The following is a 21,052-nucleotide window of genomic DNA, read 5'->3' on the forward strand; positions in this document are numbered from 1 at the left end:
ATCATGCATGGCACATCATAGCTTTTTGCATGCTGATTAGGCCCTGTGTTATGCAGTTTTTATGCCTTTTTAAGTTTAAGTCTGCCAATACCCCTGAGGGGAGACAGGGTGCTGGTCCTCATATCCAGAGCCTCCTGTAAGTTCCTCAATTCCTGGCAGGGACCATTCACGGTCAAAGAAAAGATGAAAACGATTACAGAAATGGTATGATCCTGTCCCACAGTTCTCTGACTAAGTCCAGGTACTGGAGCACCCTGCCAGACAGATCAGCTATGGCGTGTACCTAGGCTGGGTCTAGCGGCAAAACCTGGAAGAGTGTGTTAACCAGTTTAAATATATGTTTCCTGACACTCCTGGGCACACCCAGGTCATCTAGCACCCCGTTGCATTGTAAAACAACAGCCTCACTACCTTCCTAAAGCCAGTCAGCACATTGTAGAACAGAAGGTCCAGAAAATGCTTAATCTTAGGGTCATCAAGCCCTCCACAAGCCCCTGGTACAGTCCTATCAAGCTTGTTTCAAATCCTGATGGCAGTTTTTTCATGGCAGCTGACAAACAAGGTTCTAGCAGGAAAACTCTAGAAACAAAGTGCAGCAAGAAAGATTTAATCCCAATAAACACGTATGACAATTAGTAATAGTGAATATAGTGTATATAGAGTCTTTGGCGAAAGCCCCGTCGAAGCCCAGGTCCGCAGCGTCTGGAACCTCGCAGATCCTGCCGTACTTGTACGGCGGGGGCGGAGCCTATCCCCTGGGCAACCGGCGGGACCGAACTGGAGGCGGTGGGGAAGGAGGAGGGTGAAAACGTATGTCAGCGTCTGCAAGCAGGGGAGAACAGGTATGAGGGAGGTCTTTTAAGGACAGGTGGGAGTTGGTGATTGGCTGAGAAAAGTGGCGTGATTTCGAGTTTCCCGCTAGAACCTACGCGGAGCTTTCAGTTCTAGCAGGAAAACTCTAGAAACAAAGTGCAGCAAGAAAGATTTAATCCCAATAAACACGTATGACAATTAGTAATAGTGAATATAGTGTATATAGAGTCTTTGGCGAAAGCCCCGTCGAAGCCCAGGTCCGCAGCGTCTGGAACCTCGCAGATCCTGCCGTACTTGTACGGCGGGGGTGGAGCCTATCCCCAAAAATATAAAAAGATATAATTACCCACAGGAGGATCCTTTACCTGGTTCACGTATTCTGGAAGGAAAACAGTTATAAACAAGCTTGAATAAGGCGTTCAAGATTAAAGTGTTATTTGCTGAGTACGTGTGTATTACAGTAGTTGCGCTCATGTTTTGATAGCATACATTTATTAGGTTCGTTGTATACAAAGTACTTGTATACACTGCTTGAGGCTATTTTAGAAGCGTATGATAAGCGTAACGTTGACGTGATCAGCATGAGAAAACACTGCGGACTAACAATACATTAAGCCTTTGAGGGGCACAACTTTTGGACGCCGTCGTAGCAAAACGCGGACTACGAGTCCAAAGGGAATAAGAGCGGGCACGGCCCGCTGTGCAGAAAAAACTCAGACTATGAGTCTATGAGCATAGGAACGGGCACGGCCCGTGTTGATATCTAGGAGCATAAGGAGTAGGATATTTGAGCGAGCGCGAGCTGTCGTGGCAGTACGTTATAACAGTATATTCATTTGACGTCTGTATAAAAATCTTACAACCGCCTCCAGTTGTTTGCAATTAAATAGATATATTAAATAGATATATAAATAAATAGATATATATATATGTACATAAATTACTTACTCAAACATCAGGTATCCCGAACAAGATGGGTGAGGGTATAAGAGCGAGCACGGCTCGCGACTGCAGCAGCGCGGACTACGAGTCCAGTGGGTATTTAGAGCGGGCACTGCCCGCGATCGCAGCAGCGCGGACTACGAGTCCAGTGGTTATTAAAGCGGGCACGGCCCGCGATCGCAGCAGCGCGGACTACGAGTCCAGTGGTTATTAGAGCGGGCACGGCCCGCGATCGCAGCAGCGCGGACTACGAGTCCAGGGTTAATAGAGCGGGCACGGCCCGCGATCGCAGCAGCGCGGACTACGAGTCCAGTGGTTATTAGAGCGGGCACGGCCCGCGATCGCAGCAGCGCGGACTACGAGTCCAGGGTTAATAGAGCGGGCACGGCCCGCGATCGCAGCAGCGCGGACTACGAGTCCAGGTTAATAGAGCGGGCACCGCCCGTGATCGCAGCAGCGCTGACTACGAGTCCAGTGGGTATTAGGGGGGGCACGGCCCGAGAATTAAACTTTCCATTATCATTGACTGCTATAACATTTTACTGATGATTGTTATTAGACACCTTGTAAGTCATGATGCGAACAAAGCAAATATAACAGAGGAAGCGAAATTAATGTCAAAACAAATGTCAGGAAGCACCAAATGCAGAACCAAGGACAGACTGTCCTTGGAGAACACCCCCAAAACCAAAGGACCAGTGAAATTAACATCAGCACAAACCATAAGACATAAAGCAACGACAAACCGGATCGGATACTTAACATTGAGGCACGGAATTTGCACAGCAGTACGTCAAAGCAACCCGTGATCGGTAAATGCGCAAAACTTCGGCCACTAAAAAAGTTCTAAGGCAATAGCAACCGCTGCCCACGGCGTTGATGAATATGTTAAAACACGGAATCGTAAAAGTAGAATTTCTGCAAGAAAGGTACATGCCAATCATGAAACAAAACATAGCACAGGCAACACAAAATTAACCCAATAAAAGGCAGCAAATCACCAGAATTAGACCAGGTACGGAGTCAGTGCAGTCCACGAATCACGTAATCGAGAACCTGTGCAGTACTGTACATACAAGCAGCAGCGGACACGAGTCCAATCAAGCAGCGGAGCGGGCACGGCCTGAGACAAGAAACAACGCGGACAGCGAGTACAGTAAAGCATTAGAGCGGGCACGGCCCGAGACAATAAACAACGCGAACTGCGAGTACGGTAAAGCATTAGAGCGGGCGCGCCCGAGACAATAAACAACGCGAACTGCGAGTACGGTAAAGCATTAGAGCTGGCACGGCCCGAGATAATAAACCACGCGGACTGCGAGCCAGGAAAGCATTAGAGCGAGCACGGCCCGAGATAACAAACAACGCGGACTGCGAGTACGGGAAAGCATTAGAGCTGGCACGGCCCGAGATAATAAACCACACGGACTGCGAGCCAGTAAAGCATTAGAGCGGGCACGGCCCGAGATAACAAACAACGCGGACTGCGAGTACAGTAAAGCATGAGAGCTGGCACGACCCGAGATAATAAACCACGCGGACTGCGAGCCAGTAAAGCATTAGAGCGGGCACGGCCCGAGATAACAAACAACGCGGACTGCGAGTACAGTAAAGCATTAGAGCGGGCACGGCCCGAGATTATAAACGATGCGGACTGCGAGTATAGCAACCATTAAAGCGGGCACGGCCCGAGATAAAAAACCGCGCAGACTGCGAGCCATTAAAGCATTACAGAGCGGGCACGGCCCGAGATTATGAACAACGCGGACTGCGAGTACAGTAAACCATTAGAGCGGGCACGGCCCGAGAAAATAAACAACGCGGACTGCGAGTACAGTAAACCAGTAGAGCGGGCACGGCCCGAGATAATAAACAACGCGGACTGCGAGTACAGTAAACCATCAGAGCGGGCACGGCCCGAGATAACAAACAACGCGGACTGCGAGTACGGTAAAGCATTAGAGCGGGCACGGCCCGAGATTATAAACGATGCGGACTGCGAGTATAGCAAACCATTAAAGCGGGCACGGCCCGAGATAAGAAACCGCGCAGACTGCGAGCCATTAAAGCATTACAGAGCGGGCACGGCCCGAGATTACGAACAACGCGAACTGAGAGTACAGTAAAGCATTAGAGCGGGCACAGCCCGAGATAATAAACGATGCGGACTGCGCGTACAGTAACCAGCAGAGCGGGCACGGCCCGAGATAATAAACAACGCGGACTGCGAGTACAGTAAACCATTAGAGCGGGCGCAGCCCGAGATAATAAACAACGCGGACTGCGCGTACAGTAACCAGCAGAGCGGGCACGGCCCGAGATAATAAACAACGCGGACTGCGCGTACAGTAACCAGCAGAGCGGGCACGGCCGAGATAATAAACAACGCGGACTGCGAGTACAGTAAACCATTAGAGCGGGCGCGGCCCGAGATAATAAACAACGCGGACTGCGCGTACAGTAAACCATTAGAGCGGGCGCGGCCCGAGATAATAAACAACGCGGACTGCGCGTACAGTAACCAGCAGAGCGGGCACGGCCGAGATAATAAACAACGCGGACTGCGAGTACAGTAAAACCATTAGAGCGGGCGCGGCCCGAGATAATAAACAACGCGGACTGCGAGTACGGTAAACCATTAGAGCGGGCACGCCCCGAGATAATAAACAACGCGGACTGCGAGTACAGTAAACCATTAGAGCGGGCACGGCCCGAGATAAGAAACAACGCAGGCTGCGAGTACAGCAAAGCATTAGAGCGGGCACGGCCCGAGGTAAACAACGCGGACAGCGAGTCATTAAAGCATTAGAGCGGGCACGGCCCGAGGTAAACAACTCGGACAGCGAGTCATTAAAGCATTAGAGCGGGCACGGCCCGAGATAATAGGCAGCGCAGAAAGCGAGACCTTAAAGCAGTAAGTAGAGCAGGCACGGCCCGAGACAATAAGCAGCACGGAAGCGAGTACAGAAAAGCAATTGAACGGGTACGGTCCGAGATAAGAAGCAGCGCAATAGGCACTTGCGACGAGCAAAACAGCTGCATAACAATGCTTTATAACAAAAAACGTATATTACAACCAATTATGAAATTTACAAAATAGCGCCACTTCGACAAAATAACTTAAAACAAATGAAACAGTCAATACAAATCACCCAATACGAAAAAAATATTAAAGCAGCTCCACAACAAAAAAGTGCCACAATACAAATATCAAATACAGTGCTTCTAAATTTACGTGCAAAATACGAAGGTATATAAAATGGAGAAAACGGCACCCATAATAGAGCCGGTTCCAATAGGTGACTTCGAAGAGTCGGCTCCAGAGCCGGATCGATCGCGAACGACACATCAATAACATTCAGCAACAGTAAAGCCCAAGACCGATAAACGAACCATAGGAGCGTCGCGAGAATGAGATCACAACGAACGAGGATTAACCAAGTACACTAAGTTTATTTATCATCGATCAAATTAGGTTTTGGTGCTGCATGAACGAAACACTTTGCAAGCAGTGCCTGAAGGGTCAGCTCCACTGAGGCGTGGGCGTGTGTGTGTGGACAGTAGGAAGGGAGCAGGCTATCAGCGCCACATTGCTGGTTCAATAAAAAACCCAAGTTAATTTCGAGCACTAAACGTAAGCAACACAAGCAGGCGTGCGGAGCGGCAGAAACGTAAAAAACGGAGGGCGGGCGCGGGGCTAAAACTATCGGGTGCCAGCAGGAGCGGGTTTAAAAACAGCCATCCAGCCCAGACTGCTCGAGCGAAGCGTACAAACTCAGCCACAGGCACCGGACAGAGCCGTGGAAAACGCAGAAACACCAAGCAACTATCCGAACACCGCCGAGAAAAGCCTCAGCACTAGACCAGAACGCCACAGAATCGACACTGAGCCGAAACAACCAGCACGATTCAGCACACGGCTGCGAGCCGAGACAAAGCATCGGAGCAGCAAGCCTCGAAGGCAAGCGCGACACGGTCACGTGATCCAGCAAAACAGGAACCCAGACCGCCAACAGCAAACACAGCGAGGATCCAACCAAAACGCCAGCGACAGAACAGAGAGCAATACAAACCAACATGGATCCTACGAGCAGGAAATCGAGCCAACTACGAACGAGCAGCCACGCAGACGGGCGAAAACGGCAAACTGAGAGCAGGCAATGACAAATGGCAGAAACACCATGAAGCCACGCGGCAACGACCGGCGCCCGAAAACGTATGTCAGCGTCTGCAAGCAGGGGAGAACAGGTATGAGGGAAGTCTTTTAAGGACAGGTGGGAGTTGGTGATTGGCTGAGAAAAGTGGCGTGATTTCGAGTTTCCCGCTAGAACCTACGCGGAGCTTTCAGTTCTCTGATCCCACCACCACTACTTTGAGCTCAGTGGCCGCCCCAAAACCTGCCAGGCACACTGACTGCCTTCCTTTTGCTGCTTTTGCTTTCTGCTTTTGCTTCTTCTTTTCTATGCTGTGGTGTGCTGGGGAGGAAGCATGAAGAAGAGGGACGAGATGCGTCTGGACAAGCTGGTCAGGCGGGCGGGGTCCGTGGTTGGTGTGGAGCTAGACTCTGTGGTAACGGTGGCAGAGAGGAGGACACTGCAAAAACTACTCTCCATCATGGATGATGATGGTCACCCACTGCATTTCATCATCATGGATCAGAGGAGCAGTTTCAGTGGCAGGCTCTTGTCACAGAGCTGCTCTACGGACAGACTGAGAAGATTGTTCGTTCCGAGAGCCATCAGACTCTTCAACTCCTCCCAGTGGAGCCGGAAGAGAGAGGACAGATGAGGAACGAGTCTCAATATGTGCTTTCTTAATCAGCCTTTTTTTATCTGTACTGGAAAGCACCCTACACATCTACACCCTGGGACTCTTTTGCCTTTTTACTGTATATACTGTTCATTTGCATCCCTGGACACTTGGCACTTTACTGTACACTCTGTACCTTTTCACTCCTGGACACTTTACTGTACATCTTTTACATTTGCACCCCTGGACACTTTGTCACTTTACTGTACATCCTGTACTTTTGCACTCCTGGACACTACACTACGCACCTTACTTAAATACAATACTTGCACAGGTTTATGTTTAATATTGTCATATCTGCTGATACCTTCTATACTTAAATTATTATTTTACTGCACTACCTCATATCTATGACTGATTACTTTCACACTTGTATAGTTTTTTTGTATTTATATATTTATGTATATATTTTTAAGTCTCAGTTTATAATTTTATAGTTTAGAGTCTTATATTCCTCATTGTGCTCTTTTATTTTATTTTATAATACTTATTGTTTGTTTCTACTGTGTACTGTTTGTTTCGACTGTGTTGTGTAACTGCTACTGGCTGCTAAATTTCCTTCGGGATCAATAAAGTATCTATCTATCTATCTATCTAAACACCTCCTGGAGGTTGTTAGGAGGCATTTACAAGAAGCCATGTTTAACCAGAACAAGTGGGAGAATTGTTTGCTGCAGAGGCTATTTACTAGACTTATTAGACAAAAACGTACTAGAATATAGAAGGGGGAAAAGAGTCTCTTTTTAAAGGGTAAATCCAGTGTGAAATGGACTTGGGGTGTGGTGAAATATGATTATATACAAAAGTTCTCTGATAGATAGGATAGGGAAACAGATTGAACTCTGTCCTCAAATTCTGCAATTCTAGTGTATTTGCCAACTCCTGTTGCACCAACTCTAGCCCAAAATGTGAGTGTTCACTTGACTTATCAGCTATAGTTTCTTAAATGCTCATAAGTGGACTTAATTTCAAGATGGCAGGATGTGTCTATAAACTGTCTTTTTTGATTAACTACCTGGGCAGTTTCAAAGTAAAATGTCAGGGCTCTGTGTGGAGCTAATCTCCCTGGATGTGTACATAAGGAAACTATCTGTCGACATTTGAATGAAATAAAATGCAATGGCTGGAGACCCCAAAAGACCTCACAGCTGACCTACACTGCAGTATGCCAACAAGTAAGCCAAAAGCCTTCTGGGAAAATGTCTTGTGGACAGATCAAGATAGACCTTTCTGGTTAAACGGTTCACCAAACACGGAATGAGGCATACAAGGAAAACAACACAGTACAAAGATGGTAAAGATTCAAAGAGGTTTTAGGGTTAATAATAATAATAATAAATATAGCCGCAAGCGGCAATCATCGGGTTCAAGCACCAACTTGCACAATGGTGCCTACTGGAGCATTGAATGGTGATGTGTAAGAAGGTCTAATATGATTGGAGATGCCCTGTCACATTTAGAAATTATCAAGTTTTTCACCTGTTATTAATGTTGAGCAGAGGCCTTTCAACCTGATCAGTGCTTAAATTCACATGTAAATCTAGTGAACTTTGTAGGATATTCATTAAGTGAGTTAGAACTAGTCAAAAGGTGTCTACATGTTATTGGTATTGATCAGGTGGCTTCAACCAGAATGTTCACAAAGTGGTATTCAGATTGACCTTTGAACCTTTGCAGAACAAGCTGAAATGTTTGACCAAACAAGTTTAAATTAACACAAAGGAGTGAATGTTCTGATATGACATGTAATTACAAAGTTATTATAAATCTAGTTCTGAATTAAATGGCGCTTCATCAAGCACCAACTAGCACAATGGTGCCTACTAGAGCATAGGATGGTGATGTGTAAGAAGGTCTAACACAATTGGAGACATTCTGTCACATTTAAAATGATCAAAAGTCTTTCACCTGTTATTAATGTTGAGAAGAGGCACAAAGGAGTGAATGTTCTGATATGACATGTAATGTGAAGTAATTCTTAATCTAGTTCTGTATTAAATGGCGCTTCATCAGAGTGATATTGTACAGAGGTCTTTAACATTGTGAGATTACAGCAAATACTGCAGAGTTACAGCAATTTAGGTTAGAAATTCCAAGGACACACAGATTGCTTGATGCCTGGAGAGTATTGTATGTGAAATTTTCACAAATGTTTTTAATGAACATTTACCTAGAGACTCTACAGTGTGCAGCAAGACTGAAATGGAGGTGATAAGCCAAATATCCAGAGAGTAGTTTCAATATAGCTATTTTCAAACAATTAGCAATTATGAATGAACAAAGCACTTTTTAAACATAGTTGTATTGAGAAATTTGTCAGAGCCACTGTACTAAATATGGCAAAAACAATTAGATGTCAAAATAGTACAGCATGATTGACATATACTCTTTTTTTTGGAACAGCGCCCCCCAGTGGGCGGATTGTTTCAGCACTTTGCAGGTCACTACAGTGTCTCCACCTGAACATAACTGCCAAATATCATCCAGATTGGGCAACATTCAGCCTGCCAAAATGTCTGCTGAATGCTGATTGGCTGATGGTGTTCAGCCATGTTGATTGATTAAGTTGCCCTTTGAACATCCTTTAGAGGCTGTATGATAGATTCTGCATGCAAAGTTTCAACTTGCTAGGTTGCACGGTTGCTGAGAAACAGTGCTCCAAATTTACCTCTTGAAGTGAATGGGGCATATATCCGGAAGGACTAATTTGCATATGGCGGCCATATTGTTTACATATTTCAACTTTTTCTTAATGAATATTGAAGCGCATGCTCTCACGAGTGTTTTGATACCAAACATGCCAGGATTGGTCAAAATTCCTAGGACTAGTTTGCAAAAGTAGGTTTTGCATATTATGCAAATTAGCACAAAATCTATATAGACGGAAGTGCATGGTCCAAATTGGAAAGTTGTTGGTATTGACCCAAGGAATCCATCAAAAAAAGAATTTTGAATGTAGGTCTTATGGTTTTTGAGTTATTGAGAAAATTGTGAAAAATGAATTTCCTTGTTTATAGCGCCACCACTTGACCAATCGGTGCCATTTTTGTTGTCCACCGAGATGCACTGATCCTACATCTACCTACCAAGTTTCATTTCTCTATGACTTACGGTTTAGGCTGCACAACTGTTTTTACAGGAGAAAAAGAATAATAATAATAAGAAGAAGAAGAAGAAGAAGAAGAAAAATCTTAGCAAAAACAATAGGGTTCCAAGCACCTTCGGTGCTTGAACCCTAATAATAATAATAATAATAATAATAATAATAATAATTTTGTCTTGCCCATTTTTTGAGTGCCAACTCTTTCAGCCATGGCTGTACCTAAATCAAGTGCATATTACTTTTTGTGTAGTTTGAAAGCCTAAATTGTATACATCATAATACTGTGTGACAGGATGACGGAAGGTACTAAATCTCACCGCTGCACAGTTGTTGTTTTGCAGAAGGCAAAGGTAAATGGAGCAATGAAGGAAAACCTTCTGGTAGTTCCCGTTAAAGGCAAACATCTTGAAGGAGAAAAGGCCAGTAGTGGAGACACCATTCTGAAGAACTTCCACTGTCTTATCTGCTGAATTAGGACACCTGAGGATCACAATGTAAATTCAATTTAGAACACAGTTTGTAGGCACACTGATGAAGTGGTGTGTGGGCTGTGTGTATATGTTTGAGTAAACAGAAACAAGAAAATTAAAGTAAAAAACTCTGACCTGTTAGTGATGAGATCCCAGCGGACAGCATGGTGCTGGTCCTTCTCAGAAGTGGCCCAACATGAGTCTATCACTGTGGCAATCTGACGACTGTCCACCCCCTGAACAAACACTCCCACATAGATCCTCTCGTCCACCACTATCTTCACACTGCCGTTGTAAGGTTGGGAGAGGGCAGCATCCTGATAGGGAACGATCCGAACCTGGTACATCCCCTGACCATTTGGAAGGTTCTTGTGCACTACGCTATAAAACATCAAAGCACACACATATACAAATATTATGAATAAGTACATTCCTAATAATACTTCCAAATACATAATACATATAATACATACAGGCCTCTCCAAAGGAATTGGAACTGTGAGGTCAATTTCTTTATTTCTGCTGTAGACTGAAAACATTTTCATTACATTAAAAGAGACAAAATTTTAACATTTCAGCTTTTATTTTCAGTGACTTCCAAATGTGTTTGATTGCCCAGGTGTGTGCTGTTACATATATTACATTACATTACATTACATTACATTTGGCAGACGCTTTTGTCCAAAGCGACTTACAATACTCAAGTACAATGTAAAATAAGTTAAGGTAAAAACAACTTGGGATAGGGATAAAAGGAGGTCAAAGGGGAATAATAGGATAGAGGAGTGAAGGAGGGGAAGGAGGAAATGAGGTTAGAAGTAGTTAGTGTGTTAGAGGTGTTAAGAGAGTAAGTGCTCTTTGAAGAGTTGTGTCTTCAGGATGTGACAAAATGATCTGTGATCTGTTTCATTAATTTTGCTCACAAGAAAAATGGGTGGGTTCAGACAAAAGGTGCTATCTTCTGAACTGCCCATCAGATCTATCAGATATATCTGGAAATAAAAGCTGATATGTTTGGTCTTTGTCTCATATTCATCTTTTAATTTCAACCCCAAATGGTTTTAGTGAACAGCAAAAATAAAAATAGATTAGCCTCACTGTTCACAATACAGTAAAAACAACATTCATCAGTTCAAACTAGTAGGATATCAGTGCTGATTTATAAGAGCCCAGGAAGCAGCTCCCCTACCTCTGCAGAGGGGTTAATTCGGTGTCCAGGGTCTGGCTGATCTGATAAATGCAGGAGAACTGCAGTTCCAGATATTTCTTTCTGTGAATGGGCCCTCCTCCTGAGTCTGCTCCCCCCTGGATAGTGTTCTCATAGATGAAGTGGGTCCCGTTGCCCTGTGGATACGGTAACTTGAGTGCAACCGCTTGGTCTATTACACGCTTACTTAAATTGAACATTGTTAAACTAAACTAAATAAAATCACAGCATCTAGACAACATTCTAGGCAAGCCACATCATCATTTTGGAAAGTACTGAAAAACTGAAGTTTTTGAAAATTCTGCATCCAAATCTGTGAGGCAAGAGAGTGCATTCATCATGCTCTGAAGTTCTGCTGCTGGCAGAGACATTGGCAATCCTGCATGGCTAGAAGGAAGAATGGATCTGCAAGCTTATGCTTAAAGTGTCACTAAGCATAAAGAAAATGTTAAAAAGTCTACATGGATATTATTTACTGTACCGTGAGACTGGTGCCACAGATATGGTCATCGTTATTAAAATGGAAGACCAGTCTGCCGTTCTGGATTGTCCCTGTGCAGTTGGGGTCACTCAGGTGCAGGAGGTCAGCAGAGAAACCAGCTTCAAAGAGCTGACAGCGGGACAGAGACATAGTGCCAGAGCTGCTCTCACACTCTTCTTTGGAGTCTGAAATAAACAGAGGTGGAAAGTAATGAATTACATTTACTCAAGTTACTGTAATTGAGTAGATTTTATGAGTAATTTGTAATTTTTAAAGGAGTTTTTAAAATAGATCATTTTACTTTTACAAGTACATTTTGACAAAAGTAATTTACTTTGCTACATTGGAAAACTCCCAATTACTGAGTAAAAAAAAATACTGGGGGAAAAAAAACAATTGCACGTGGAATAACGAGGCAATAATGTCCTCATGCAATGCAAAATGTGCTTGCCCTGCAGGACAGAGCTGTCAGCTTTCAAAACTTCCACATCAAACCTTGAAAAAGCATGTGGTGTAAGTACCCTTATCATTAAACAATCTGCTTAAATGTTAAAAAATATGTAAATAGCAGTTAAAGCATAGCAATGGTAAGTTAAAAAATAATAATGAACTGTAAAACTAAAAAATTACAGTTTATAGTCACCTATATTACCATAACTTTTTAATAGTAAAGAAAAAAATGGATCATAGAAACCTATGCCGCTTGTTTTATGGGGTGGTCTAAACAAATACTGCCTGAAACGTCCAAATTATTTTGTGGAATAATAGTTAATTAGAAACAATTTACTTTATGATTTGTTTTTACTTTTTTACATCAAATAGTTAAAAGTAACTATGTAACTTTTAGTCAAAGTACATTTTAAATTGAGTACTTTTTTCCTTTAATCGAGTAGATTTTTAGATGGGTACTTTTACCGTACAGTACTTTTTCCACCTCTGGAAATAAAGAAAGAACAGTGAAAGGTGAAACAGGCAGTTCAGGGGCACTGAACATCTGTAGATGCCCACATCTTAAAATGTCTTCATACCATAAGAGTCGTTGCCTGGTCTGGGATTGTTCTCATTACAGAAGCAGCCATAGACCCCATTGCTCTCCCCACACCACTCGTCTGCAGTGCAGTTCAGCTCTTTACAGGGGTCCACCATTGCTGATGAAAGACAAAAGGAAGTAAAACACAGTAAACACTTACAACACAGCAGAACCTTTTCACATGAATTTAAATAAGAGAGATCTAAAAATATTTCTGACTTATAGCAACCTGTCAAAGGCTGACATTATTTATCAGTTTGCTTCAAGCTGATGTTTTAGAATTATAAAAAAAGCAAAGAATCTGAAGCACTTTGACCAGAACCAAAATGTAACAGATCAGCTGCCCACTGCCCAGTTCATGCCAACAGCCTCTGTGCTCCCTCTCCATTACTTATTACCTTACATTGAATTTTATACAAACTCTAACAATGAATTTTGTAACTGCATCCACTGCTATTGTAGCAATTCGCCTAAATATGTTAGACCTATATAGATGTATAATGAATTTTTTACATCCATTAATAAGTTGTCTGACCAGAGGAGGATGGGTCCCCCCTTGTATATAAGCCTTGATTGTACATATGATGGTACATGTGATGATACAAGGTAGATGTGAGCTCCCAGTGTATTTCCTCCTCAAGCTCTGAGGGAGTTTTAAAGCCTCAATTGTCGCTCAATTGTGGTTCTGTGTTGTATGTTGAATATTTTGTCTGATTCTCTGACCATTAGGTTAGAACAGCTCTAAAACATCAGGCAGGTATTGCAGGGTGTTTCTGCTATGCAGTGGTCCGAGCCCACCAAAAGTGACCCTACAAAGGACAACTGGTGAACTGGCAACAAGGTCATGGCAGCCCATTACTCATGGAGCACATCACAACTTACAGGACTTAAAGAATCAGTTGCTAAGGTCTTGGTGCCAGATACCACAGGACACCTTCAGAGGTCTTGTGGAATCCATGCTTTGTTTGCTGGCATGAAACGAATAGTATAAGGCATGTGGTTGTCTTGTGAAAGTTGATAGGTGATACAATTTTTTTAAATGTGTATATTTGTTTATACAACACAAGACACTCAATCTGAATTATGAAAAGAGAAAATAGCTGTATTTTGCCCACCTCCCTTTTTTTGTTAATTTTTTTCATTTTCTAAGGTCACCCCGCCCTTTTTGCCAATTATGCCAATGTTTCTATTTTATGAACAATGACCACAGAAACTATATCACTGTATAAACACTAATAAAGCTTATTTAGTCCTCCAAAGAGGGGATGGTGGCAGAAAAAAAGAGTCAATGTTCAGAATGCATTGTTGATGTGGTTCTGTATGTGTTTATTATATTACAATCTGCAGTCAGTATCCCAAAAGAATTCAATCTTATCAAATAAGAAACCAACTAACTAAAGATGTCAGAAAAAAATCTGTTTACCTGTAGTTGGGGCCTCAGTCATAGTAATATGTGCAACATCTGTAATGGAACAATTTTAAAGTTAAAATCCTCATTACATCTTTCTCCAGACCCTGTAATACATGTTGCATTAAATCAGCGATTATGTTTTACTGCTGCTTAAAAGATGGAGGAATCTTTGGTATTAGTTAAATGCATTATGTTTTTGGTAAGCTCATTCAGAGAGCAGTTTGGATCTCTAAGAGATTAATATTACTGTGACTCGATCACAAAAATGACGAAACACAAGTGATTTGTTACTTATGTTCTTAAAAATGTGTTGGCTGTTCAGAAGGAGATTTTCTCACACTGTATAATAAATAATACTTTGTGAATGTTGGGTTTAGTTAACCTCATTACAGATCAGATGCACACAAAGATACCAGTGAAGATCATGTCATTATTAGAGGAAAAAAGGTTAATAAAAAGCAGATATGATGGTTTCTTGCTTGCAGAAAGTCCTACAGAAAAAATGTCAAGAAATGAACTGGAAGAAAATGCTGACAGTAATGGAAAATCATGTATAATAATAATAAAAATGATATTTACCTGCACAATATGCTGATGAACAGGTGACTGGACTGACAAACTCATATACATAGTAATTTCCAGGACAGGCTTTCACTTGAATGGGGAAGGATTTAAAATAGCAGCAGTCACCGTACCAGCTCCCACAGACCTGCCGACTGACCACTCCATCTTCCAGTCGAGGATGAGAACCATTCAGCCAGAGAGGGACATCAGTGCCACACATGCCCTGATTAACACATGACTCTGGCATCCGGATGTTATTGCCGTGATACAGAAGACGATACCATCCGTTCCAGCTTGTCTCGCTGTCGCACCATGCGTACCACCACAACCAGTAGTAATAGTAATAGTTCCGTTCTGCATTGTCTGTGGCTCTCCAGGACTGGTCCAGTACATTGTAGTTATCACAGGGGTCAGTGCTTGGGTAATTGTAAGCCACTGTCATAAAAACATAAAATTGTACTTTTAAAAATGTTCCTACTGTGAAATGTTGCTTGTTTAATACATTTTTGTATGGTAAGAAATCAATACCTTTGAAAGCAACAATCAAGTGGTTGTAAATGTTATCTAAGGACATCTTAACATGAGGCATGAAGAGAACTTAATACCAGCTGAAGATGTTAATACAAAATAACTATTGCCATACATGTTCAGTGTCAGGGTTTTCTGTCGTGCTTTTTGCATCTCTCTGTGTTTTCCCTTTCAAATCAAATCAAATGTATTTATACAATGTATTTTTCCAACTGATGTTGTTTTCCCTTTCCTTATCACCAGAGTATTAATCAATATCAACTGTTTTTAATCTCACCTATTTGTATTCTTGTTTGGTTCTCTGGTTGTTTAGTTTCTTGGTTGTGAAGCCCTATCTTACACCATGCCTAAGGCACGTCACGATGCTCATTGCTATCATACACCCTGCCAACAGTGTATTTTCACGCCTTGCACCTGCATTGTTTATATTGCATTGAAGTTTAGAAATACAGTGGTATGAAAAAGTTTGGGCCCCCTGATAATTTTCATAATTTTGCTTTATAAATAAATGTATTGTTTAAATCAGAAATTTCCGTTGAATGTATCATATAGCAGTTAAACACAGTGATATTTTAGAAGTAAAATAAAGTTTATAGGATTCACAAAAAGTGTGCAATAAAAAAAATAGGCAGGTGCATACATTTGGGCATCCTTGTGGTTTAATTTGAATTTGAATACCTTTAGCACTAATTATTGGAAGACAAAATTAGTTCGGTAAGCATATTGACCTTTAACGTACATATACATGTGAATCCAATTATAAGAAAGGTGGAAGGCACCAATTGTAAGTTTTTCTCCTCTCTGCATCTTTTCTGAAGAGTGACAACATGGGCACCCCAAAACAACTCTCAAATTACTTGAAAACAAAGACAACCCACAGATCAGCTCCAAGACCTACATCATCATCTTATTCATTCAGCTATTCAGCGTACTTTGCACAAGGAGACGCTGTATGCGAAAGTGATGCAGAAGAAGCCTTTTCTGTTCACACGCCACAAACAGAGTTGCTTTAGGTATGCTAAAGCACATTTGGACAAGCCAGCTTCATTTTGGAATAAGGCGCTGTGGGCTGATGAAACTAAAATTAAGTTATTCAGAGGGTGGTATGCATGGAGGAAAAAAAAACACTATTCCAAGACAAACACTTGTTACCCACAGTAAAATAGTGGTGGTTTCATCATGCTGTGGGGCTGTGTGGTCAGTGCAGGTACTGGGAATCTTAAAAGTTTGCATAGATTCCAGTCAATATCAGCAGATGCTTGAGAACAGTCTTCAAGAATCAGTGACAATGATTGTAGCAAAAAAAGTGGTCCTTCTTTTCTGGAAGGGGAAAGAGTCCCCATCAGTTAATAAACGGTTATTTCACTTCTCAAATATCACTGCGTTCTTCTGCTATATGATATATTTAACTGAAATTGCTGATCTAAACCAGGGGCGTCGCCTCGCCTGGTCATTTTCTAGCAGCCCTGAATCATTTTGCTCAGCTCAGCTGTATTTTTAATGAGGAGACAGGTCACTGGCTGTGTGTGAATGAAAAAATCTCTTAAAGCTAATCAAAGAGCCAGTTCAAGGATAAAGTTCCGCCTTTCAGGAGAAACAGCCAATCAGCTTGCTGGTTTTGCGGAATGTGGTGGGCTAGAAGGGAAGCCCCCTCCTCCACAACCAACTTATTTAGAACTATACTTAGTTTAAATTAGTTACTTAGCCCTGCTCTCTGCCCTTCCACCGTATCCAACTGATCAGCTAATAAACTATATTATATTATATGTATAAAATTAACAGGGCTGAAACCCGAATCTTTACACACCCAGGCAATTCCCCTAATCTGAACAACCAGTGATTTACAGTGCTTCATTTTGTTATGGTACAGCCTTATTCCAAATTGTATTATATTAATCTCTTTCCTCAAAATTCTACACAAAATACCCCATTATTACGGTGGCCGAGAAAGCCCAGCGCAGTGCAAATTGAAAAGCGCTGCAAAAGCACAAAACACATCCATCAAAATTACAACACAGGCGCAGCAAATAGAAAAACGCGCTGCAACTAGAAAAACGCGCTGCAAATAGAACCACAACACAACGGAAGTGAGTCACAACACAACAGAATTTTCCCGGGGGACCTTAAAAGATGCTGTACCAGCTAAGCTGCGTCTTCAGTAACGTCTCGGAGTTCACTATGTGTACAAAGGACAATAAGTGGCAAACAAGGCGTTTTGTGAAGCAGAACTTTTAATAATATGCACACAACCGTGGTAATCACAGGTAATAAACATAACTTACTTTTCAGAAGCTTGTTTGCCACTTATGGTCCTTTATACACAGCTGGTACAGCATCTTTTAAGGTCCCCCGGGAAAATTCCGTTGTGTTGTGACTCACTTCCGTTGTGTTGTGGTTCTATTTGCAGCGCGTTTTTCTATTTGCTGCGCCTGTGTTGTAATTTTGATGGATGTGTTTTGTGCTTTTGCAGCACTTTTCAATTTGCACTGCGTTGGGCTTTCTCGGCCACCGTACATTATGAACATGTGAAAAAAGTTTTCTTGAGAGTTCTGAAAATGTATTAAAAATAAAAAACTAAGAAATCACATTTACGTAAGTATTCACAGCCTTTGCCATGAAGCACAAAATTGAGCTCAGTTGCATCCTGTTTCCACTGATCATCCTTGAGATGTTTCTACAGCTTAAATGGAGTCCACCTGTGGGAAATCCAGTTGATTGGACATGATTTTGAAAGGCACACGCCTGTCTATATAAGGTCCCACAGTTGACTGCATGTCAGAGCGCAAACACCAAGCATGTGTTTGTCAAAGGAATTGCCTGTAGACAAAATTGTCTCGAGGCACAAATCTGGGGAAGGATACAGAAAAATTTCTGCTGCTTTGAAGGTCCCAATGAGCACAGTGGCCTCCATCATTTGTAAATAGAAGAAGTTTGGAACCACCAGGACTCTTCCTAGAGCTGGCCGGCCGTCTAAATTGAGCGATCGGGGGAGAAAGGCCTTGGTCAGGGAGGTGACCAAGAACCCGATGGTCACTCTGTCAGAGTTCCAGCGTTCCTCCGTGGAGAGAGGAGAACCTTGCAGAAGGACCACCATCTCTGCAGCAATCCACCAATCAGGCCTGTATGGCAGAGTGGCGAGGCCAAAGCCACTCCTTAGTAAAAGGCACAAGGCAGCCAGTCTGGAATTTGCCAAAAGGCACCTGAAGGACTCTCAGACCATGAGAAACAAAATTCTCTGGTCTGATGAGACAAAGATTGAACTCTTTGATGTGAATGCCAGGCGTCACGTTTGGAGGAAACCAGGCACTGCTCATCACGAGGCCGATACCATCCCTACAGTCAAGCATGGTGGTGGCAGCATCATGCTATGGGGATATTTTTCAGCAGCAGGAACTGGCAGACTAGTCAGGATAGAGGGAAAGATGAATGCAGCAATGCACAGAGACATCCTGGATGAAAACCTACTCCAGAGCGCTCTTGACCTCAGACTGGGGCGAAGGTTCATTTTTCAGCAGGACAACGATCCGAAGCACACAGCCAAGATCTCAAAGGAGTGGCTTCAGGACCACTCTGTGAATGTCCTGGAGTGGCCCAGCCACCTGAGAGTCCTGAGATCTGAAAATGGCTGTGCACAGACGTCTCCCATCCAACCTGATGGAGCCTCAGAGGTACTGCAAAGAAGAATGGTCAAAACTGCCTAAAGAGAGGTGTTCCAAGCTTGTGGCATCATATTCAAAAACACTTGAAGCTGTAGCTTCTGCCAAAGGTGGTTCTACAAAGTATTAAAAGTAAATGTGATTTCTTAGTTTTTTATTTTTTATAAATTTTCAGAACTCTTAAGAAAACTTTTTTCACATGGTCATTAATTTAATACAATTTGGAATAAGTCTGTAACGTCACAAAATGTGGGAAAAGTGAAGCACTGTGAATATTTTCCAGATGCACTTTATAAAGGAAAATCATGAAAATTATCAGGGGTGCCCAAACTTTTTCATACCAATGATTTGTCATCTGGTTTCATCTAGCACTGTACCTTTTTAAATCTTTTGTTCTTCAAATTAAAATGGATATCATTAATGTACCTGCGCAGTATGTTGGCATTGTATTGGACACATCTGGCCTGACGAGTTTGTTGACGTAGTAATGTCCTGGACAGGCCTTCACTTGGATTGGTTTGGATTGGGACGATGAATTGCAGTTGGTATCAGAGAACGCCAGAACACTTTGTGTAACAATGCCATCCTGTTCTCGTGGTTGAGAGCCACCAAGCACCAGTGGAGTATGACCACCACATCTGCTGTAGCTTACACATCCCTCAGATATCTGAGCACTTCTTCCTTGGAGATAAAACCGGTACCATCCCTCCCACTCAACAGTGGTGTCGTCATGACCATAGTTATCATTCCAGTAGAACTGATGTATGTTTCTCCAGTCTTCATTGAGAATAGTGTGGTTGTAACAAGGGTCAAAGTTAGAATCATAAGGTGATGGAGCTGTGGAAGCAATGTAAGATTAGATTAAATTAGAGCTATTTTGTTTGGAAGCATTTATTTCATAATATTAGCAGTAGAGCTCTGAATGTAGTAACTAGTAATTTTCAAATGAACTCAACTAAGCACCAATAGAAATTCTCCAAAACTGAAATAAACTGAAATAAACTTTTTTTACATTGACTTCTATTAAAAGGTAAGAAGTTTTTATCTCTTGCCTGCTGTTTTGGAGATACTTGTTTTTCATTGGACAGTAACAATATACTCTTACTTGGTACAGTTATATTTAATATTTAAGTAATGCCCATTGCTATTCTAATGTTACACAACCGTATATTAGACAAACACTGAGTAAACAAGACTGACCACTGTGTTTAGCAACATTTATTGCTCAAGTCTATGTAGCTGGTGGGACCTGGTGTGCTTAATAATACAGATTGGCAAATACAATAATGTATAAAAGTGTTTCTTGTTTTTTGCATGTTTTGTCTCTGTTTCAGATCTTCAATCAAATGTAAGTATTAGTCAAAGACGACACAAATAAACACAAAATCCAGTTATTAAATGAAGATTTTTTTTTATTATTGAGTAAGAACACCCCCCCCCCCCCCAAAAAAAAAAAAAACCCGATATATTTAAAAGCTAGGCATCATGCTAATATCCAAAGAAATTCAGGAATTCAGGAAAGAGAAAGTAACTTGGTTCTATTACTACCATTTCTAAAGTTTCTAAAGGACTCCAGCGAACCACAGTAACAGCCATTATCCTAAAATGGCGAAAACGTGGAACAGTGTTGGACCATCCGAGAAGTGGCCAGCCAACCAAAATTAAAAATTTCCCAAAGAAAAGCAGTAACGAGTCATCCAAAAGGTCACAAAAGACCCCATCTAAAGAACTGCAGGACTCAGTTAAGGTCAGTGTTCATGAATCTACCATAAGAAAGAGACTGGGAAAAAATGGCCTACGTTGGCAGAGTGCCAAGACAAAAACCACTTTTGAGCAAAAAGAACATTAAGGCTCGTCTCAGTTGTGCCAGAAAACATCTTGTTGATTCCCAAGACAAAAGTTGTGTGTTCCATTTTATCTGTCATTAAGGAACACCGCATTTCAGAAAAAGAACATCATACCTACAGTAAACAATGGTGGTGGAGGTGTGATGGTCTGGGGCTTCCTGCTTCAGAACCTGGAAGACTTGTTGTGAAGA

At 42.2% G+C, this 21,052-nt stretch overlaps 1 protein-coding gene across 1 annotated transcript; it reads right to left on the reverse strand.

Moving 5' to 3' along the window:
* Positions 1–6,099: 6,099 nt before the first annotated feature.
* LOC125794048 (pancreatic secretory granule membrane major glycoprotein GP2-like) lies at positions 6,100–19,851 on the reverse strand (the record flags this gene model as incomplete). The annotated part of the gene is made up of 9 exons (XM_049473452.1): positions 6,100–6,230; positions 9,975–10,147; positions 10,273–10,518; positions 11,327–11,481; positions 11,826–12,010; positions 12,854–12,973; positions 14,279–14,317; positions 14,846–15,265; positions 19,441–19,851. Coding segments are annotated over 9 exons (1,880 nt in total), but the record flags the coding sequence as incomplete, so codon positions are not given.
* Between the last annotated feature and the right edge of the window lie 1,201 nt (positions 19,852–21,052).

The sequence above is a fragment of the Astyanax mexicanus genome, unplaced genomic scaffold (genome assembly GCF_023375975.1).
Source record: "Astyanax mexicanus isolate ESR-SI-001 unplaced genomic scaffold, AstMex3_surface scaffold_38, whole genome shotgun sequence".
Lineage (NCBI taxonomy): Eukaryota > Metazoa > Chordata > Actinopteri > Characiformes > Acestrorhamphidae > Astyanax > Astyanax mexicanus.